At 43.8% G+C, this 19,555-nt stretch overlaps 1 protein-coding gene across 6 annotated transcripts in view; it reads left to right on the top strand.

The window, feature by feature from the left end:
• The window catches only part of GRIK4 (glutamate ionotropic receptor kainate type subunit 4), a 371,582-nt gene that overhangs the window by 240,244 nt on the left and 111,783 nt on the right, over positions 1 to 19,555 (top strand). For all 6 annotated transcript variants that reach the window (XR_013538229.1, XM_020792582.3, XM_072979221.2 and 3 more), the window contains exons 4-5: positions 6,337 to 6,434; positions 13,252 to 13,417. Coding sequence is in view for 5 of the 6 variants with exons in the window: in XM_020792582.3 (XP_020648241.3) it covers positions 6,337 to 6,434; positions 13,252 to 13,417 (264 nt within the window). In the remaining variant the exon portion in view is untranslated. The remainder of the gene's footprint in view (positions 1 to 6,336; positions 6,435 to 13,251; positions 13,418 to 19,555) is intronic.

Below are 19,555 nucleotides of genomic sequence, written 5' to 3'. Positions count from 1 at the left end.
GCTTCCAGGGTTGTGGCCGATGATGGGTTCAAAGTCACGATGGCTGGAAAGCAACCACACCCAACTGAAAACGTCTTTTGCATTTTAAAATAATGGTCCATGTTTTAATATGGTTAGCTAAGCCCATCAGCTGCCAGCGTGTAGTGGTTCTACCATGGTTCCTTCCCCCTGTCAGGTATTCCTGCTGTCCTGCTCGGCTTCTCTGCCCTTCTCTTCTCTCCCTCTTGGATTCCTTCTTTAATGGCTGCTTCTTGTGGAGCAGCCAGAGGGAACCTCTTGAAACATGTTTTTGGTGCCCCATGAGGTAGGAAGATCTGTGATGATGAAACAAGAGCCCAAGAAGCAGTAGGAGGAAACTCTTGCACAAGCTGAGATCTTTTTGTGGATCCTTGCAAATCCCTTGATCCCATTGAGGAAACATTTCTGCTGGAGGTCATGATCACAGTGGGTGGGGTGGGGGTGGGTGGGAGCATTAAATGCTGTCGGTGAGGCTGAACAAACTGCTAACTGCTTAGGACTCCTTCTTTTATGACTACATAAAACACTTGTTGCCTGCTTTTGAGCATCCCCATTTTGGCAGGCTAGAATATGATAAATGAATCCTTCGTGGCTCGCCAGTCATTTATGAGTCATAGACGCATGCGCCCAGAATCCTCCACTTCTAGCCCCGCTTTGCGCTGCATCTAATAGAGGGGAGGGGGGACACCACCTGGGAAGGGACCACAAGTTGACTAAACATGGTTTTCTTGGAGAAGACATTTGTGTGTAGGCATATGTGCTTGTTCATGAGGACCAGCCTCCCTGCTGCTGGGTGCTTAGGCGGGGAATCAACATCCTGCTCAACTATAAGGGAATTTACTTAATCACAACAGAAATTCTCTCTACATGGAATATTTCTTTGCCAGAGGCATCTTGGCTTTGTTTCCAGATTCCTTTTCTCTAATTCCACTGGATGTTTTCACCCTGCAAGTGATAAGCTTTCTCTCTTTCCTTTCCCTCCTCTTCATTTTTTCCCCTCTGGCAATCAGTTGTTAGAACATAGTCGCCATGACAACGTAGCCCCTTTCTCCCCCCCCCACACATATATATCTTTTCCTACCTGCAAGACAAAAGGATGACAAAACACTCACCTAAGTTTTCTTCTCAACCTGTTTGAGGGGGGAAAAAATTCCCCCTCCTCCTTTTTATGACTTTGGACTCCTTCACATCACGCCTGCCTGGGCACAAATAAACATTCCCTCTTGAAAAAAAAATATATCTGGCTACTGTGAAGAATAATTGAAAGCCCTCAGATTTCAGGAGGGGCTGCGGAAAGTCTTCTCAAACAGAAGGCACTTCCTGCAAATTGCATATATTCTTTCTTTTAAAGAGCCATTCAAAGCACCAAGGCAAGTACCTGACTACATTTTTTTTGCACAGAAGAGAGAGAAGAAGTGTAAAAGCAGATTGATGACGCAGGGCGTGGGGACAAGAGAGGAGCTAAATGGACTAAAAATAAGGTTGCAGGAGTCAGTTTTAAAACCTTGGATCCATAGAATAAGAGGCTCAAAGAGTCGTTTTCCTTGTGTTAAGCAGTGGGAGGAATGTACCCGGAGGTATAGACAGACAACATTCACAGTAACCGTGCAGGAGCATCTGTACCACTGGCTTAAAAGGTATTCTACAGAGGAAATGTTGGGTCGGTGCTAAAGCGCTGCACTGAATTCTCTCCCAGCAACTGAGGCTGCCCCATACAAACACCTCTCACCGACCCCAAAGCAGTCATTAAATGCAACATCAAGACACATGCGGTTTCAGCTCCAGTCCTGGCATGCTTTCTTTTAAAATGCAAAAGAGGGTTCTACTCACTCGGACAGCACCTATAACAACCACCTTGGAACTGCAGAGCCAGAAGGGACCCTGTGGATCATTGACACTTCCCTCTCAAGGAGGCCCAGTGGGGGAATCGAACGCCCAACCTCTGGCTCTGCAGACAGAGACCTAAGCCGCGGAGCTATCCGGCAGTTTACAAAAAAAAGTGGTTCCCTTTGGATTCCCGAGGCAAGGAGAGGACAAGACTGATGACTTCAGAGGTGCAGATCTGAAGCCCTTCCCTTCTTTGGATGTTTGCTGAACATGAGGAAGAACCTCTGAGAAGGTTGCTGGTGTTAGGTTCACACACAGTGAATTAGCAGTGTGTGCACTGCCTCTGAAAGACAACAGAAAATCCTGCCCTCGCTGGGCTTGGAGAAACCACACTGCAGGCCTGTATTAGGTTTCCTACGGGGAAGCAGTACAGTGGACCCTCAACTTACAGATAGCTCGACTTACAGACTTTTCGAGTTACAGACTTCTCTGGCTGCAAAATTTAGGTTCGACTTGCAGCCAGAGAATTGACCTACAGACCAGAAAAAAAGCCAAAATGGAATAAAAATGGAACAAAAACGGCCGGTTACAGGATTAATCTGTTTCCAATGCATTGTAGGACAATGGAGACTTGACCTACAGACTTTTTGACCTACAGCCACCATTCCAATATGGATTAATTCCGTAAGTAGAGGGTCCACTGTATAGGACTCGGCTAGTCGGTTTGACTTAGGTTGTGCCCAGGCAAACCCACTTCCACTCACTCAAGATGGATTGTAAGAATCACACACACAGCCACCCAACCCCTTCCACCCTTTCTGCCAGGATGTCAAGGAAGGCTGTGTGTGTGTGTGTCACTCAGTAGCTTCACTTTTGAGATATACAATTAATTGTGCTCCTCCTCCTTTTTCACATCTTGTTTGGGCAGCCCTTATGACACTTCTGCATTGAGTGGTTTTCTTCCCAGGACTCAATTTTTCTGGGCTTCCAGTTCCCACTAGGTAAATTTGCACAGGAGTGGAGTGTGTTGCCCATATCTGTACAGAAAGATCCTGGTGTAGTGCAAAGTCAACCCATTTAACTGTTGTAGGAGTGGTCCTTTCCCTTTCAATGCATTCTTGTCCCTTTTGGCACCGTGTGCTCATATGGGCTCCAGCAGTGGCGAGAAATCATAGAATTGTTGAGTTGGAAAAGATCCCAAGACTAATTTTGTTCTGTCTCTTGTTAATGCAAAAATAAATAATATTAGATCTCCCTGTTAATGTCGCCTCCATTTAGGAATGGTAAAATTATATGTATCTATTTGGTGGTCTTGAATGAAGTAGCATTTTTGCACTTCTCCATACGTGTTAAGAGAAGCAACACACCTTTCTTTGAGCATTCACACTATTGCAAGGTTTATGTGTGTTTTGAAGACAAAACCATGTGCACGTTTTAAAAAATGCAAAGAGCTGAGAATACAGTATTTAAAAGATGCCCACAAGTGTACTTTAGCCAAAAAAAATGGAGAAATGAAATTAGGCTTCATATGTAAAGACCTGTACCCAATAATTGAAACACATAAATAAGAAAAATATATATGCAGATTTCGGTGAGTGAGGCAGTAAATTCTCACAGTTCTCAGTATGAATAAGGATGAGAATACAGTTGGGTTTGGGGGGAGAAATAGAACAGAATTGGAAAAGAGAGATTTTCACATCCTAAGTTGTATGGCAGGGAATTAGAAGACTTGCTGAGGGGGAGAGTTTTCAAGTCTGCAGGATAAATCAGGAGCTTTTTCTGGATCAATCTGAGCCATGGAACTTGGGGCTTGTAAAGTTTATGTTTCCTTTTGGGGCGGGCTTTTACAAGACCTTTAAGCCCCTACCTAAATCAACTATGCCAGCATACCTAAAGAATGGAGTATGAATGTAATCGTCAAGATTCAATGGGATAGCACAAGACCCCCCCGCCCCCCTTGATACACCCGTGACATTCACACTCAGACCTGACAATTTTTGCTTCATTTTTGCTTTTCCAGAGGTGAGAGCCATGACGGGGGATTCCACTGTACCATACTTAGAAAATTGCCCCTCTAGAGATGGAGGAAGAGAGGCAGGGAGAGGAGTGCAGGAATGTGTGAATGATTTTTTAAACAGCCGTCATCTCACAATCTCAGTATCTTTGTCTTCATAAAGGAAAGGCATTGGTTCGACATTTCTGCAAATTCTATGATTTCCTTCCATTAGAGAGGTGTTCTATCCCAATTACGAGGAAGGACAGAGAAAGCAGAATGACTTAATAGGCAGAATTGAGAATAACTCTCCTGAGTCTTGCCTCCTTCCACCATCCTTCCAGCACTGCATTACACATTCATGACTCTTTTTTTTAAAGAAAAAGGGCTGAAAGTAACCATTATGATAATGTCCAAGTCTCTTGACAACACAGACCTTGGCTTTCTCTTCAGTGATCTCTCAATAATGTATGTTGAGACTGCAGTAACTTTCTTTTTCCCCTTTTCGGAAGGATTTGAAATGACACAGAAGTCAACACATCCCTGAATAAAGTATTCCAACTTTATTATTCAGTTTCTGATCTGGGTTTCTTTCCTTTTGACAAGATGTGGTTGATTCTGAGACATACATACAAAACTGCAAATATGCATTGGTGTCAGTTGGATTGTACAGAGGCTCTCTGCATCTTCCCACAAACCGTGTACCCTCCCTAGTTTAGGGTTGTGCCTTACACAATACCTTACACTCTTTGTGGCTGTTTCAACTTTCCTCTTTTTTTCTCCTGATATCCATTCCACTTGCTTCTAGCATAGACAGTTACACACACACACACATACACACACACGCACGCACGCACGCACGCACGCACACACGCACGCACACACACACACACACACAGCAAATCTAGAGTACACACCATAGGTTGGAATCAACTACAGCATGTAGTCCACTGGGGGAGGTGAGGTTTGGAGAGATGCTTGCATGGTGAACATCAGAATGCAAAGTCAATCTATGTAACTGTTTCAGGAATGTTTTTGTGACCTAAATCCAGTTGGTTGGTTGGTACACCCAGTTAGAGGAGAGCCAGTGAACCAGCTATGGAGTGGTGAGTCAACATTTAGGTAAATCCCAGTGTTTCGATGGGTCTCCTTTAGTTGCAGCTATACGTTGGAGTCAGGTCTTCTCCTTTTCATAGACCTTCCCTGTACAACCCTATTGAACCACAGAATGATTTTGACCTACTGACCCAACCATCTTCGGTTCTTTCTATTTATGCCCCACTTTTCTTCCAATAAAGGGACCCAAACCAGCTAACATAATATCATATTCTTGCCACTGTCTACCTCTGGGCTCTTGGGGAAAAGAATGTGGATTAAAGAGAAGCAAAGACCAAAATATTTCTGTTCTCTTATTCTTATAATTTGCTTCTGTGAATGAAGGCACAGGAAATGTGCATGCATTAGTCATCTCAGTACATTGCTTTAATCTGGGTCATTTCCTCGCTTAATGTCTCCCATGAACACCAATTAAAATAGTCCTAAAGTGCTCCAAGAAAGCCCAGTGTAGGTTTGGTAGGGATAAGAAGAGAAGAGAGATGAAAACAAGAGCAGTGGGCTCCATGTATGTTAATTAATTTAACTGGCAGAAGGAAATAGCAAGGTCTCCTCCTACTTCAGGGCTTGGAAAAGAGAAACACTGGTTCAAATCTTCACTCACTTGTAAGCGTGGTGTGGTCTCACTGCTTAGCCTACCTGTCAGGCAGGTTGTAAGAATAAGGGAGACGCTCTTGTTTGGTAATGGAGTGTATCCTGGTTCCACCTCTAGTTAAGTAAGTTGCCCTAAGTGGTAGGGCCCGGCGAGGCCCTACCTGAGGCTGCTACCATTTGGGTAGATGGTACCTAGGAAGATGGGCCAGAAATTTGACATCAATATAAGGTAGCGATATGAAGTTGATCAAGTTGAGGACGAGTGTTGTGCAGCGGTTGGAGAGCTAAGCTGGAACGGCAGAGACCCAGGCCCAGCCATGAACCTCCTTAGAAGTGACCCTGAGTAGTCTCTGTCCCCCCCCCCCCCATTCTGACCTTTCTTCCAAGATTGCTGAGCAGATAACATGGAGAGGGAGTCTCAAAGTATCCTGCTTTGAACTCCTTGGAGGAGGATGGAGTAAAGTGTATATTTTAACAGGCACTGTGGACCGCAACTTGGAAACTTTGTGTGTGTGTGTGTGTTTTTTTAACTTTAAATTCCAGAATCTCCCCAGCCAATATGAAACACACATTTTGATCAAGTTGTGGTATTAGCAAACAAGGAGAGCGGATCTTCCTAATGCCTTGCTCATGGGCTTCCTGGAAGTATCTGGTTGCCCCCCCCATTGGAAGAGAGAGCTTTGGATCTAGCAATGCCATTCTTAAAAGTCTGTATTTATCCATTTAGGTGGGCACCTCAGTAACTCTTCTTTCTTCTCCTGCTGGTTGACTCTCTCTATGGGCATTACCAGTGTGCCAGATCCTTCCCAAAGGAGTGGTTGCTGTCCTGGGACCATCGTCAAGTCCTGCTTCCAGCTCTATCATCAGCAATATCTGTGGGGAGAAAGAGGTGAGTGGAATAAATACCTTGTTTGCAACCATAGAATAATTGAGTTGGAAGGGGCCTATAAGGCCATGGAGGCCAACCCCCTGCTCAATGCCAGCATCCAAATCAAATTGGACAACTATCTGACAGATGCTTGTCCAATTTTCTCTTGAATGCCTCCAGAGTTAGAGCACTGACTGCCTCTTGAGATAATCGTTCCATTGTTGTATTGCTCTAACAGTTGAGAAGTTTTCCCATCCAAGACCAGAGCTTTGATATTCGTGTGATTGAGGAATGACATGGGAAAGAATTTCAGTAACTCAACATTTTCAGTGACGATAGACTTTTCACGTCTCACAGTTGGTTGCAAGAAAAGACTTATCTCACCCCAAGAATTCATGCATTTCTGAAACTTACAGCCTTTTTTTCAGAAGAGATGGAGGGCAAACCAAGCCAGGTGCACCTTTAACATTTAGTAGGAGCTTTGTGGTCCTGTGGTTAAACTGCAGTACTGCAGTCAAAAACTCAATTCACAACCTGATTTTGATCCCAGCGGATTCAGGTAGCCAGTTCAAGGTTGACTCAGTCTTCTGTTCTTCCATGGTTGGTAAATTGAGTACCCAGCTTGCTGGGGATGAGGGCAATGTATAGCCTACATACTTGAATTGTAAATCACCCAGAGAGTGTCTTGAGAAATATGGGGTGATATATAAACAGCACATTTAAGCAGCACACTTTTGGAAATTACTATTTGATGAGGAATCATGCAAATTGGGTTAAAAATGTAAATAACCGCACATGTTATGAAAATAACAAAAATATATGTATGCAAGTTTTCATGAAGAAGGAAAAAGACTGAAACAGTTTGTGGGCCATCTGATTTGAACATGCATCAGTTTATAAATTGGTTTCACTTCACTTCAGAACCAGGTCTTGCCCACTCCACTCCAGTCTGGACCGCATACAAATCTGACCAAATTAAGCAGGTTCATTTAGTCATGCAGGATCTGTCCAAAACTGGTGCACAACCCTGGTGAAAATATTTGCCAAAAAAGTTTTTTAAAAAAGGTCAGCCAAGAAGTACATTTCCAGTGTGTGGTAGAAATAAATCTGTGGCTGATCCCCCTGACAAGCTTCTGAGCCTGCCCTTGACATCCATCTTCAGGAAAACTTCAGGTCTCCTTTTTTGTTTGGAATGTTTTAATACAAAACGCATGATAACGTTTCCAAACAATGGACCTGATGTAATATTTTATAAGCCCTTTGCTGCTTTGTGTCGATCCACCTCCATTCCCAGGGCACCAAGAAGAGAGCACTTGTTATTCATCCGCTTAAACCCTTATACATCTTTCTGCCATTTAGTCGCCTCTCTAGCCTGTTCTTTTCCACCAGCTTTTGGACGGATTGAAAGTCAACAAGTCAATGGGAGGCATTCACAAATAAATTGAAGCTGTTCACTGGTTCCAAATTGCTTCCAGGTATTTTCATGGCCAAAACCTTTTTCAAAAGTTTGGGAACTGGGGTTCAAATAAAATTTTGGCCAAAATGAAACAGTGCAATGTCACTGCCACGAAGGCGGAGGAAGAGAATAGAATGAGAGTCCTCTCCATGGGAGAAAGGCAGCCTACAAATTTCTGTCTGTCTGTCTGTCTGTCTGTCTGTCTGTCTGTCTGTCTGTCTGTCTGTCTGTCTGTCTGTCTGTCTGTCTGTCTGTCTGTAGGATGTGGCAACTTTGATTTCTGTTCCTAAATAAATGTCTGAAGTCTTCCCCAGTGCTTGGGACAGTTACTGTTTTCAAGACTTTAACTTATCTCAGAACTTTTGACTTTGACTTCAACTTTGCTGATTGATAGATTCTCAGAGCTTTCACTTCCCCCCTTCAAAAAAAATCACTTCTCCCAGCCCTAGTCTTACTGCTCTCTACCCTAGAGGATTTGCTTTCTATTTCTTTCTTGGTTTCTAATGCAGCCACTTCATTCACATTTGCATCTCCTTCACTGTCTTTTCAAAGAATACCCTAGGTTTTGCCTGCTTTACCAGTTTACCTCTGTAGTCCCCAGCCCTATCCACACCCAGTGTTACTCTTGGCTGCTTTAATCATCATCATCATCATCATCATCATCATCATCATCATCGTCGTCGTCGTCGTCGTCGTCGTCGTCATCGTCATCGTCGTCATCATCATCATCATCATGTGCTACCAAATCAATTCTGACTTATGGCAACCATTTTCAGGATTTTCCAGGTAGAGAATACTCAGACGTGGTTGACCATTCATTTCTTCACGGGGTTTCCCTGGGGCCATTGTGCAGCTGGCCCAAGGCCATACAGGCTGACTCTCCCCCATGGAGGCAGAGTGGGGAATTGAACTCCCAGCCTCTAGCTCTGCAGCCAGAGATCTAAACCACGGAGCTATCCAGACAGCTGGCTTCTAAGAAAATCCCTGTCCTTTAAGTGGGCAAACAAGGTCCTGGAGAAGATCTTTTGGTGACCAGCCAGATCAGGGATTGAGCCCTCATTCAGCATTTGGTATTGCAGGTAGTAAGATTTCCAATAGCAGTCTAGGAGTTCAAGGAGTTGCTCCTACCCAAGATGTAATTGACACAACTGAGCTAAACAGACCTAAGGTCTGACTTGAAAATCCAGTATTAATCTATAAGTAGAATAGGCCCATTGAATCACTGGAACTTGCAAAAGTGTTGACTCACTGAATCCCCACTGATTGAGTGGTTCTACTCTACTTGCAACTTAATACTGGATTTCAGCTATTGTCATAGGTTTTACCTGTATGAGTGCTGCTCCTAACCCACATTCCTTGCTACAGAGAGGTCAGGACCAAAGCAGCTGTTTTCAAGCACGTCATTTGTTAGGAATGTGTTGCAGCCCCCAGCCTAGAAAAGGATTTCCAAAATGTCATGATGAAAAGAGTCTTCAGGTTGGGCCTTTAAAAATATTACACTCACAGCAAATCAGGACTGGTTTTACATTCCTGTGTCTGCTAGCATGATATCTGTACATCTTTTTCAAATAATACCTGGACTTTGTTGAGATTTGAGAGACAAATCTACTCCATGCTTTCTGGGGTTTAAATGTACCGTAATTGGCAGTCCCAATTCCAGAAGACCATTTAAATCACTGGGACTCATTTACAAAAGTGTTGATTTTTCATTCAACTGCTAATTCTCTAGGTCTACTTCAGTTGGAACTACTGGTTGGATTTAAGCACAAGCTGTTAATATGATTTGTTTCGTAGCAATCTCGTGTTGAGCAGGATATATTTATTTGAAGTCCATGAAATTGAAAATGCATTAAAGTTTTAAGATTTAATGATTTTTCTTTGTGTCTTCACTGAAATCTGTGATAGCATCATCTTTCTCATCTATTGTAATGTTTTATTCATCTTCTCTTCCATTACATGTATATTTCTTGTGATGCAATTCTACTATCCATTTAGTATTTTACCATGTTTAATACACTGTACATATAACAGAATACCTAGGTTCTATTGGACATATTGCCATTTCTGCAAAATTATATTATAGGACCCTTAGGGTGGGTGAGAGAGTTCATTGAGCAGAGGAACACTGCCTCTCCCTCTCTGATTTCCACTGAGCTAACACTTGGCTTCCAGTGTGTGTTCAGAGTAACAGAGTCATCATACAAGCCTTTGAAAGGGAAGGTTATTTTTAAGACCTGCAGCAACCAGCCTGTTGACTACACATGCCTTCCACCACATCCCACCTACTGCCGGAATTTTTGGAGAGGGGCGTGCTTGTCCCCCAGCCAGTTCTAGATTTCTCTCTTCTTGCTCTGATGTGTTTGCTTGCCTGCCTGAGTTCAGATTGAGAACATCCTTCAGTGTCAGATCACCAATCATTAGAAACCCTTCTGTATATCCATCCTCATTTACTTTCCTTGCAGTCCATTGATCTTAGTTATTTTTTTCATTGTTTCCGCCTCAAACATTCCCATTCTTCTGCCAACAAGGCGACTCCCAGCTCTTTCTGCCTTCCCAAAGAAATGTCCAGGTAACTCAAATTTCAGGGTAGTGGGATGGCTGGCTGGAGTGTTTCTGAAGTTCTGATTACCCATTCTCTGGACACATTAAGTAATGCCCATGGTACTGTTTCCACCCACTCACTAACAATTCAAGCTGGACTGGCTGCAGAGCTGGTTGTTTTCTGCAGTGAGTGTCGGGCAGCGTTTTGTGGGTACCAAGGTCATTCTCCCCACCAGGGCATGGAAGGAACCACAAAGAGTAAGCAGAGCCTCCAGAGTGGCTGGCCTCAAGGGTTCCGGTGCAGAAAAGAATCTAGCACATGGAAACGGTGGCCCTGCCTGACGCCTGGGATACCCAATGTGCTGCAGTGGATAGAGTGACAGACTAAAACTCAGGAGGTCTAGGTCTGAATCCCTACTTAGACATCAAAACTCAGTGGGGTGTGTGTGTGGAAGTAGTAAAACCACTCCTTAAATATCTCAGCCATCAAGTCAGAACTGACATATTGGGTTGTTCTAGGTCAGTTCTGACTTGATGGCACGTAACAACAAGCCTGGCATCTCGGTGGGTGGCTGACTGATCGACTGTTTCCTCTATCACTTGATCGCTGTGTTGCGATCCGTACTGCATTTCGCAACAAAATCCCAGGAGCTGCCTTGTTTGCAAATGGGAGGGTCGCAGGGAGATCCGTGTTTCATTGTCTGTGAAAGTGCGACACAACTTCTTATTGAGGAATTTTATAATCTGTTCAGGCTTGAAAAGAGGCAACGATTTCCTCTACCATTCCAGGTGTTAATTAACAAGGCAAAGCTAGAGACGTTGTGGTATCTGTCATCTACTTTTCAAATGGATAGACAAGAAAATCACATTGTTTGTAATTTCTTTTCTCTACATGCGTATGTGTGTGTATGTATACACTGGCTGAAATCCTGATGCTGAGTGCAGTAAATCCCAGGTAGAGCTGGCCAAAGGAAACAGTAAATATTCAGTGATGAGTCAACCAAATCCCCACTGATTCAATGGGACTACTCTTCTTGAGACTTACTGTGCTAAGCAAGAAGATTTCAGCCACTGAGTACCAGACTTTATGCAGTGAACCCTTGGCCACAAAGCATGATGAAGTAATAGACATATTCGTCTATAAAATGCCACAAGGTTGGTTCACTGTTGTTTTTTGCAACACAGATTGTGCAATTTGCATTACAGGGCTTGAATTGATGTGTGTTTTTATTAATCTAAAGGCACTTTACGCTGTCCCCTTTGGGTCAGTGGTTCTTCATCAAGAAGGCAGAAGGTTGAAGAAGGTTAGCCAGGGTCAAAGATCCAGGCAGAGATCTATAGCAAGCACCACTCAAGGTCATTTGAAGGTCCATGGCTGAGCTACTAATTTGATCTTGGCCAAGCCCTTGGTTGTTGGGGCCTTTCACCCAGTCCGTGGCATTTGCTGCCAGGGTCAGATTCCATCTGGCATCCTTTAACGTTCAACAAGCACATCCTGGGGGTGCCCTGTCTGCTTCAGTTAAGGGGAGCTGCCTGGAGGAACGCCGGCTGCTTTCCTCCCTCTTAATTGAGCCTGGGCGGAGGGCTGTGGAGTGAAATCAAGGCAGACTTTAGATTATTGCTCTTTAACTTTTCTATTACCAACCAAACTGCTTGTGCAGCTGGTTAACAGCCTTGCCCCAAGAGAAGTGTGATTGCAGGCACGGCGTTATAACTTTTTAGAAGCTCCAGTAATGGAAGCAAAGAGAACTTGACGTTTCCCATAATGTAGCATAACCAGATGTTTCCCTTTGCCACATTTTATGCTTCTTCCAAATAATTCAGTTTGGGGTGGGAAGAAGCAGGGAATGTTTTTGCTCACCCCCTCCCCGTTTCACAAAGCCCCTGAACCATGTCATCCTCTTGAATGTGCCGTCTGCACTGTTGCCCTGCTATCAGCTTCCCCAAGCTGAGCACAGGGAATAACGCTTTGAAGAAACCGCTCAAGTCCCCCAGGTCCGGGCTTGGTGTTGCTATGCTTGGCAGAGAGAAATCTAGGCTCCCCTGCTTCTGCTTTGATTTATTACTAGCAAATGAGCTATTATTAGGACTCATGCTTTACGAACCCTCTGGAGAACTGGTCTTACCGTAGCTGTTTCCTCTTTGCAAACGCAACACTGTGTAAACTCCGCTGGCCAGCTGCACTGCACATGATCAAATATTGAGGATGAGAACTGGGGCACCTTTGTGAATGTGTTGCAACCACGCACCCCAGATTTTGCACCCAAGAGGCCCTGCGTGGTGCAGGCCAAACCCAGCGGCTGGTTCTGCATTGTGCGTCCATGATGCTTTTGCAGGCAATTAAGGAAACCTATTCAATTTACAGGAAACAATGTGCATTTAAACCACAGCTTGGTTGGTAGAGGAACTGATTTACTATTCAGGGTTTCAGCTCCACGCTGGTATAGCGGCCATTGACTAAAAGGCAATGAAAGGGCAGTTTGCTGAATGCCAGGAACACCTTTGTCTGTAAAGGTGATTGACTATTGATTCTATATATTTTTGAGGTATAACCTGGTGATGCCACACCTGATGCTGGTTCATGAAGCTCATGATCTCCGATTTGGATCCTAAGTAGCAGGAGTTCCCCATGGCTATAACATTTGGCCAGGATATATTGGGACATGTTCTGCTTTTCCTTTGCCTACGTTATGTAAGGCCCAGCCTGATAAGGGTTCTAGGGCCTGGAATGAGAAATTGATGGATTTGATTATGTTTTTGGTGCTGCAATGAAGGCATCTCCACAGGGTAACTAATAAAGTCCTGCCTCTCTTCTTCAAATGATCTCCCTTCCTTTGTCAGGTTCCCCATTTCAAGGTTGCTCCAGAAGAATTCCTTAAACTGCAGCTGCAGAGATTCACCACCTTGAACCTCCACCCCAGCAACACCGACATCAGCGTGGCCGTTGCTGGGATTCTACATTTCTTTAACTGCACCACTGCCTGCCTCATCTGTGCCAAAGCAGAATGTAAGTATCTTCCTGTTGCCTGCTTGGAGCGAAATATTTATCCTGTGGATTTGGTGCAAGCTGTCAGGGGTCAGTATTTGAACTTGCTTGGTGGCGAGAGTAGGTGGCTGAAGGAAAGTTAGAGGATGAAAATTATGTTGACTCAAGGTGGTTTTGCTGGGAATTCAGGGAATTCTGATGGGAATGGACCTACGCATCTATGCCGTTTTAATCCTAGGTCTGGAAGAGTATTTTGTTGGATTTAACTGTCTTGACAAAGGACACATTTCATACATCCTGAGACTTGTTATGAAAAGCAACAAGCCTTGCCTCAAGAATTTTTACATTTATACTTTATTTTGGAGCAAATTGTATGTAACAACAACAATCTTAGTTGGAAAAAATAATGCACAAAGCATACTTTAATCAACAGGAAAATGTCTGCATTGGTAGAATGCTTAAATAAATGTATTTGTTGTAGGAAATGTAAGGGGGAAAGTGTTAAAAATTCAGACTGATTACCATGCCAGGGAATGGGATTGACTCTCAGGTTCTGCAACCTGATATTTAAAAAGCAGGGGGAAGAAAATGCCTATGAGATTTGCAGGAGCATCACAAATTGAAATAGAGAGATTTCTCACTTCCTAATTAATCCTCTTAATTTTTCAATACGGAATTATTGGAGCAGAGTTAGTCTTTCCTTTGCCTTTGATTTTTCATCTTCTGGGCGAAATTATGAGGGCTCATCCCACGGTAGCCAGGCTGCAACAGCAGGACACCACTTGCCAGTAGCCTCCTCCTTCTCACTGTGCATTTGCAACAGTGTGTAAATTAAGTACAGTGCGCATGCATTCCTATACACACAGGTTTCATATAGATAATGATTTCTGTCATGTCTGCAATTTTGAGCTCAGAGCCAAATCCATTGAGCCAGGGGAGTGTGGTGCTGATGGATCACTGGTTGAGCAAGAGGCTGAGGCCCTGGGCTCAAGGATGATGGTCAGGATATTACAAAGCAAAGAAGCAGTTGTCTTTAAGGTGAGATTTAGCTCTTAATGCCTGCAGGTGGGGAATGGGCCTTGGGAAGAGTTAGAATAAGGCAGTGCTTCTTGGCCTTTGATCTGCTGGTTGTCCTTGACTTCAAGCAGGGGATCAAAGGTGAAGAAGCACCAACTATCAGTGATTCTTGGTAGGCCAGAGGACAGCAATCCCTAGACTGAAGGATGCTATTTGTGACATTTCTGTTCACCTCCAGTGGTGCAGTCTAGTCACTGGGAGCTGTCCAGGGTGCTGCAGACTCTGGCCGTCTTTTCAGCGGTACTTCGGGCAGGATCTGAGCTGTTACAGATTCTTTGTCTCAGCAAGGAAATATGATGTTCTGCGCCAACATGCATACTCAACAGCCCACAGACAGACATGTTTGGGTTTTCATGGCTACATGTAGCCATTACCATTATTTTGATTACCTTGTTAGTAGAGCCAAAGAATGCATCAATAAATGTGCATGTTACGAAAAAGATGTTGATGTTAAAAATTCAAATGGATTATTGTACAAAGATGCAGTTCTGTGCTACCTCATCTGTAGAGGATAAGTATATTCTTCAGTTTCATAAACATGCATTTGGTTCAATAGCATTAAAATGTGCTTTATAAATTCTTTTAAACCTGGAGCCGTTAATGGCAGAACAGCTCCAGGATAAGTAAATGTTTTTTATGTGGAGAGGTCAATAATATCAAGGTAGTGTGTTCATTATAGCTATTTTTACTCTCACGGTAATGAAGTTTGCAATGCAGGGTTAGCACCACATAAAGTTCTATGCACACACACACACGCACACATGACCTTGTGCAAATCTTACACACTGAAGAGGGAAATGTATTTGCTAGAAAACACATGCAGATTCTTGCCTGTTAATTCCATATCTGTTAATTTGATTCATTATTTAACTGGATAGAAAAGCTCAGGAATGAATGGCTTTTAAAATAACATGGCTTGCTGAGTCAGGTTTGATTGTTTACTCAGGTACGACTGGATGAACAGATTGTTCATGAGCCCCAAAATGTTTGCTTACTACTCTTCAGGGCCGTAATACACCTGCTTTGTCATCAAGCATAAAATGTGCAATTCTATCACTTAAGGGGGGGGGGATCTGCAACTGTGTTGAGAGAGAGGTGGCTTAGCAGTGAACCATGGTATTTGTCCAAAATGATGGGCCGTATTGGGGAGGTTCTATCTGTTGAGAGGCTGGTGCGTCAGCTTGCTTTTTTCTACTTATCCCCTTCTCCTGGGAAGCATAAATGTAACTTTTCTGCTAATTGAAGATGCCTCTCAAGAACTCAGCCTGGCAGTTTTGGCCTTGTAGACACCATATCTGAGTGCTTCCACGGATGAGATGGAGATCATGGCTCACCATTCTCTGGACTTTAAAAGCTATCATGAAAAACCTTGTGTTAATGACCCAGGCTGGCAAAGGATGTTTTTAAAATTATTATTGTATGTCACGAAGGGCCTGTCCACACTGTGAAATTTGGTGCAATCCTGTTGGTGCTTAAAAGGTCTTTCTGTTCAGTGCAATCTGTTTTAACTCTTGGTACAAATCTGGGAAGGCTGAACAAAGAGATATTTTTCATCTCAATGAATCACACACACACACCCCAAAAAAAGATTGCATGCCCTAACCCTGTGCCAGAAGGATATGGGTCAGCTCTTAAAGGGGAAGGACGGATCATTTTAAGAAGAAACATAAGCAGATGAGGTCTTTTTTCCCATGACAAACGGTGCTGTCAAGGAACCATATTCCATAAACTATATGCCAGTGTGGACAGGCTCATAATCCCTCAACCAGCGCAGCCAGTGACTTCTCTGGAGTGACTTCTCTGGAGTCGTCTACTCCAGAGAAGTGATTTTTCTCAAGCTCTTATTAATGGCAGACAACATTAACATGTGTTCCAGGTATTTGAGTCTTATTTAAAATAACCCCAGCAAATTTCTAACTTATTATTCAGATAGATAAACTTGTAAGCGGGTAGATGCATCTGCTGAACCTTCAGAAGCCCCAAGGCGATAGCTTAAGTCTTCCAGTGGCTGAAGGCAGAGCCTTGAATGACCTTCTGCACATGACTATCAGAATCAAAAGTGAAACACACATGCATAGACAGTTTCTGTGTAAGTTATTATAGCTGCATTTCAATGCAATTTGGAACTTTATTATATATGCCTATAACGTTGCCTATATTTGCATAGCAGATGATTGTGGCAGATGGTAGCATTTTCCCAGTGCAGGATTTAGCCTCCTATGACATGGAGTCTGTGCACGGCCATAGCCTAGCCTAGTTTTCTGCCCAAGGGGCATCCAGCAGGTATCAAAACAGGCTGTCACTCACAACCGAGACACAGCTAGTTTTGCATCTAGCCCATTCAAAGATCCAGAGAGATGCCTACAAGTCCTTAATTGTCTCCTGCCTGCAAAATAATCCCCTTAAAAGAGCATCTTGCTAATTGGGGGGGAAGCAGTTCAGAACCTTAATACAAATTGCAATTTCTTTGGATAGAAATAGGGCTCTTTCCTTAGCTGTATTAAGTGGTTGAATTAAGTTTGGACGTCTATGGACTGAAAGCCACCATTCTTCTCCTCAAGTGGGTTGAAGAAATTAAACCGGGGGGGGGGCAGAGTGGAGTTTCTGTATGCCTGTAACTAGCTTTCCCAGTTCCCAGTTGGAGCTAGAACAACTTCCTTACAAGAAAAAGCCTAATCTTTAGGCCTGCTTGAGTGTACAGAAGGGAAATATGGTTTCAATTTTGAGAGCGAGAATGATTTTTTCCCCCTGCCTTCCATCATAATATAACTGATGGATACTCAATAGATTTGGCGTGCACACACACACACACACACACACACACACACATACACAAACACGCACACACACGCACACACACACCTGAGTTACAAAATGCACAATCATGGTGTTGGCCATGGATTTAGAAATCTTTAAAACAAGATTTGACACATTTGCTTCAGATAGGACTATCAGAGTTGGCAAAATCTCCACACATAGAGGCACTATGCTTTCCCACCAAAGCTTGGGATAGCTAGTTTTTTGGACCACAACTTCCAGAATTCCCCAGATAGCATGGCTGTCTTTTCCAAATTTTGGTCTGAATACCAAGAGGAAAGGACCGTCAGACGTCAAGTCCAGGTTGTGAACCTCCTGACGCATTGAGCTGACCACTCAGTGGAACAGGATTGTTTATGATAGCTCTTAAGATGGTCTGGAAGTTGAGTTGTAGCAACTGGACTTCTTTCTTGTTAGTTTGAAACATTTTGCTACTCATCCAGGTAGTTTCTTCAGTTTGAGGAGAGTTGGTAGGAGACCCATGATAGATCCTCCATGTTGATTTCACTTCCCCCTGGTCTGAATAGGCTTGTCAGAAGGACAAAGGATTTGGGGGTGAGAGATAATCCCACTTATGCAGTCCTTCTCCACCCATTGTCATGGGTTGTTGAAGGTCATTAACAATGATCTTTCTTGTGTGTGTGCCCCTAATCCTTCTGGGAAAGGATGAAAGGGCAGCATGATAAACAGGAGACAGATTGTATCTAAATTCTCCACCCCTGTTGAGTAAGGGATTTTCTATGTGCACATGTATGGTCTCCCTGACCCCTCTCTCAACCATCTGTCAGGATCTGGCCCACACGGCCCTGGCAGCTGCAGGATTGGGGCCAGCCTGACCCAGGAATGGCTTGGTGTTTGCAGGCTCAGGCCCTGACCTGTGTAGCAGCTGCTGGGCCACTCATGAGGCTCACCTGGAAAGCTGGAGGGAAGGCCTATTTAAGGGGTGGTTCTCCCTCCCAGCGCTAGCCTCAGCAAAAAAGGTTTTTGGAGGTGCTTTGTTTACTACCTTGCTGCTCCTGAGCTTTGGAGAACCTGCATTCCAGTGTTTCTGCACCTGTTCCTGCCCCTGGCTTGGTCCTGGCTTGCTTCTGCATCTCAGTGCCTTGTTCTGGCTCTGTGTTCCTGGTCCTGTGACCTGGCTCCCAGCCTTTTGCTCCGACCTCTGTTTGGTCATGGTCAGCTGTGCAGGGAGTGTCTTTGGACTTGATACCCTGCATGGTGGACTGGGTTCTGGTGCCCTAGTACATGGTGAGAGGCTGCCTGTGTAATATCTTGGATTTTGACACCCTCTATCTTCTTGGTCTAAAATGAGTACATCTTGGTCATCAAGACATACTCTTAGGACAGTATGTTAAAACTGCTTCCCTAGATAATAGGAATAAAGCTGGTCTCATCAAGAGAGAGAAGCAATGCAGGAGGCCATTTAACCATGGAGGTAGGTAGCTGATGCTTTCCTACCAGCCTCATAAATGCTGGGCTATAGAATTAAGAAGCAGGATCTAATTTTATTTGGGGGGGGGGGAATTGAAATTGGACATAAGACCAGAAGAAATTGTTGCCTTTTAGCTATTTAGATCTTGCATGAGTCTCAACACACATAGCTCTTTGCCTCTTTAATGTGCTGTTGACCAGCAGATTGTGGAAGGGCCCAGGAGCAGCTAATTGCGGGAGGCCAGAAGCCAACTTTCAAAGAGTTAGAAGCAGAAGGATAAAGAGATAACTAGATGCTGGAGGCAAATTAGAGCACAGAGGGTTGAGGAAAGCAGATGCAAGGCTTTGAAAGATCTCTTGGGGTTCTTTGTTTTGTTCTGTTTTGGTTCCTTTGTGTTTCAGTTGTCATAACATTGTTTTGGAAACTTACCAGATAGTGGAAGGGGTGAAATGCAAGCAAAGTCAGATATCCACGTGGCAAAGAGTGAGGCAACCTTTGACTTCAGTAAGCAATCACAAGCTACTGTGTTCTTCCTTCCAGCTCGAAACAGAGGGATGAATCTGGATTGCTTATGAATGCTAGTTTGTTTCTTTTTACAACAGGAGCCAGAATTTCCTCCTTTGACAGCAACCTTCCTTTTAGTCTGGAGCAAAATGGAGTCATTTGCAGTCTCTGTGCGTGCTAGCTTCCAAGTTACTCAAATGCTTCAAAAAGCTCACGGAGGGAATCTCAAAAGATTGCCGGCAGCAAAACGGTCCCTAAAATAAACATTTATTTCTTTTTATCCGAGGCCAGAGGGGAGGGACATGAGCGGTGGGTGGTTTTAGAGCTAC

The sequence above is a fragment of the Pogona vitticeps genome, chromosome 8, assembly GCF_051106095.1.
Source record: "Pogona vitticeps strain Pit_001003342236 chromosome 8, PviZW2.1, whole genome shotgun sequence".
Lineage (NCBI taxonomy): Eukaryota > Metazoa > Chordata > Lepidosauria > Squamata > Agamidae > Pogona > Pogona vitticeps.
Note: the sequence above shows the minus strand (reverse complement) of the source record. Positions and strands in the feature narration are given on the sequence as shown.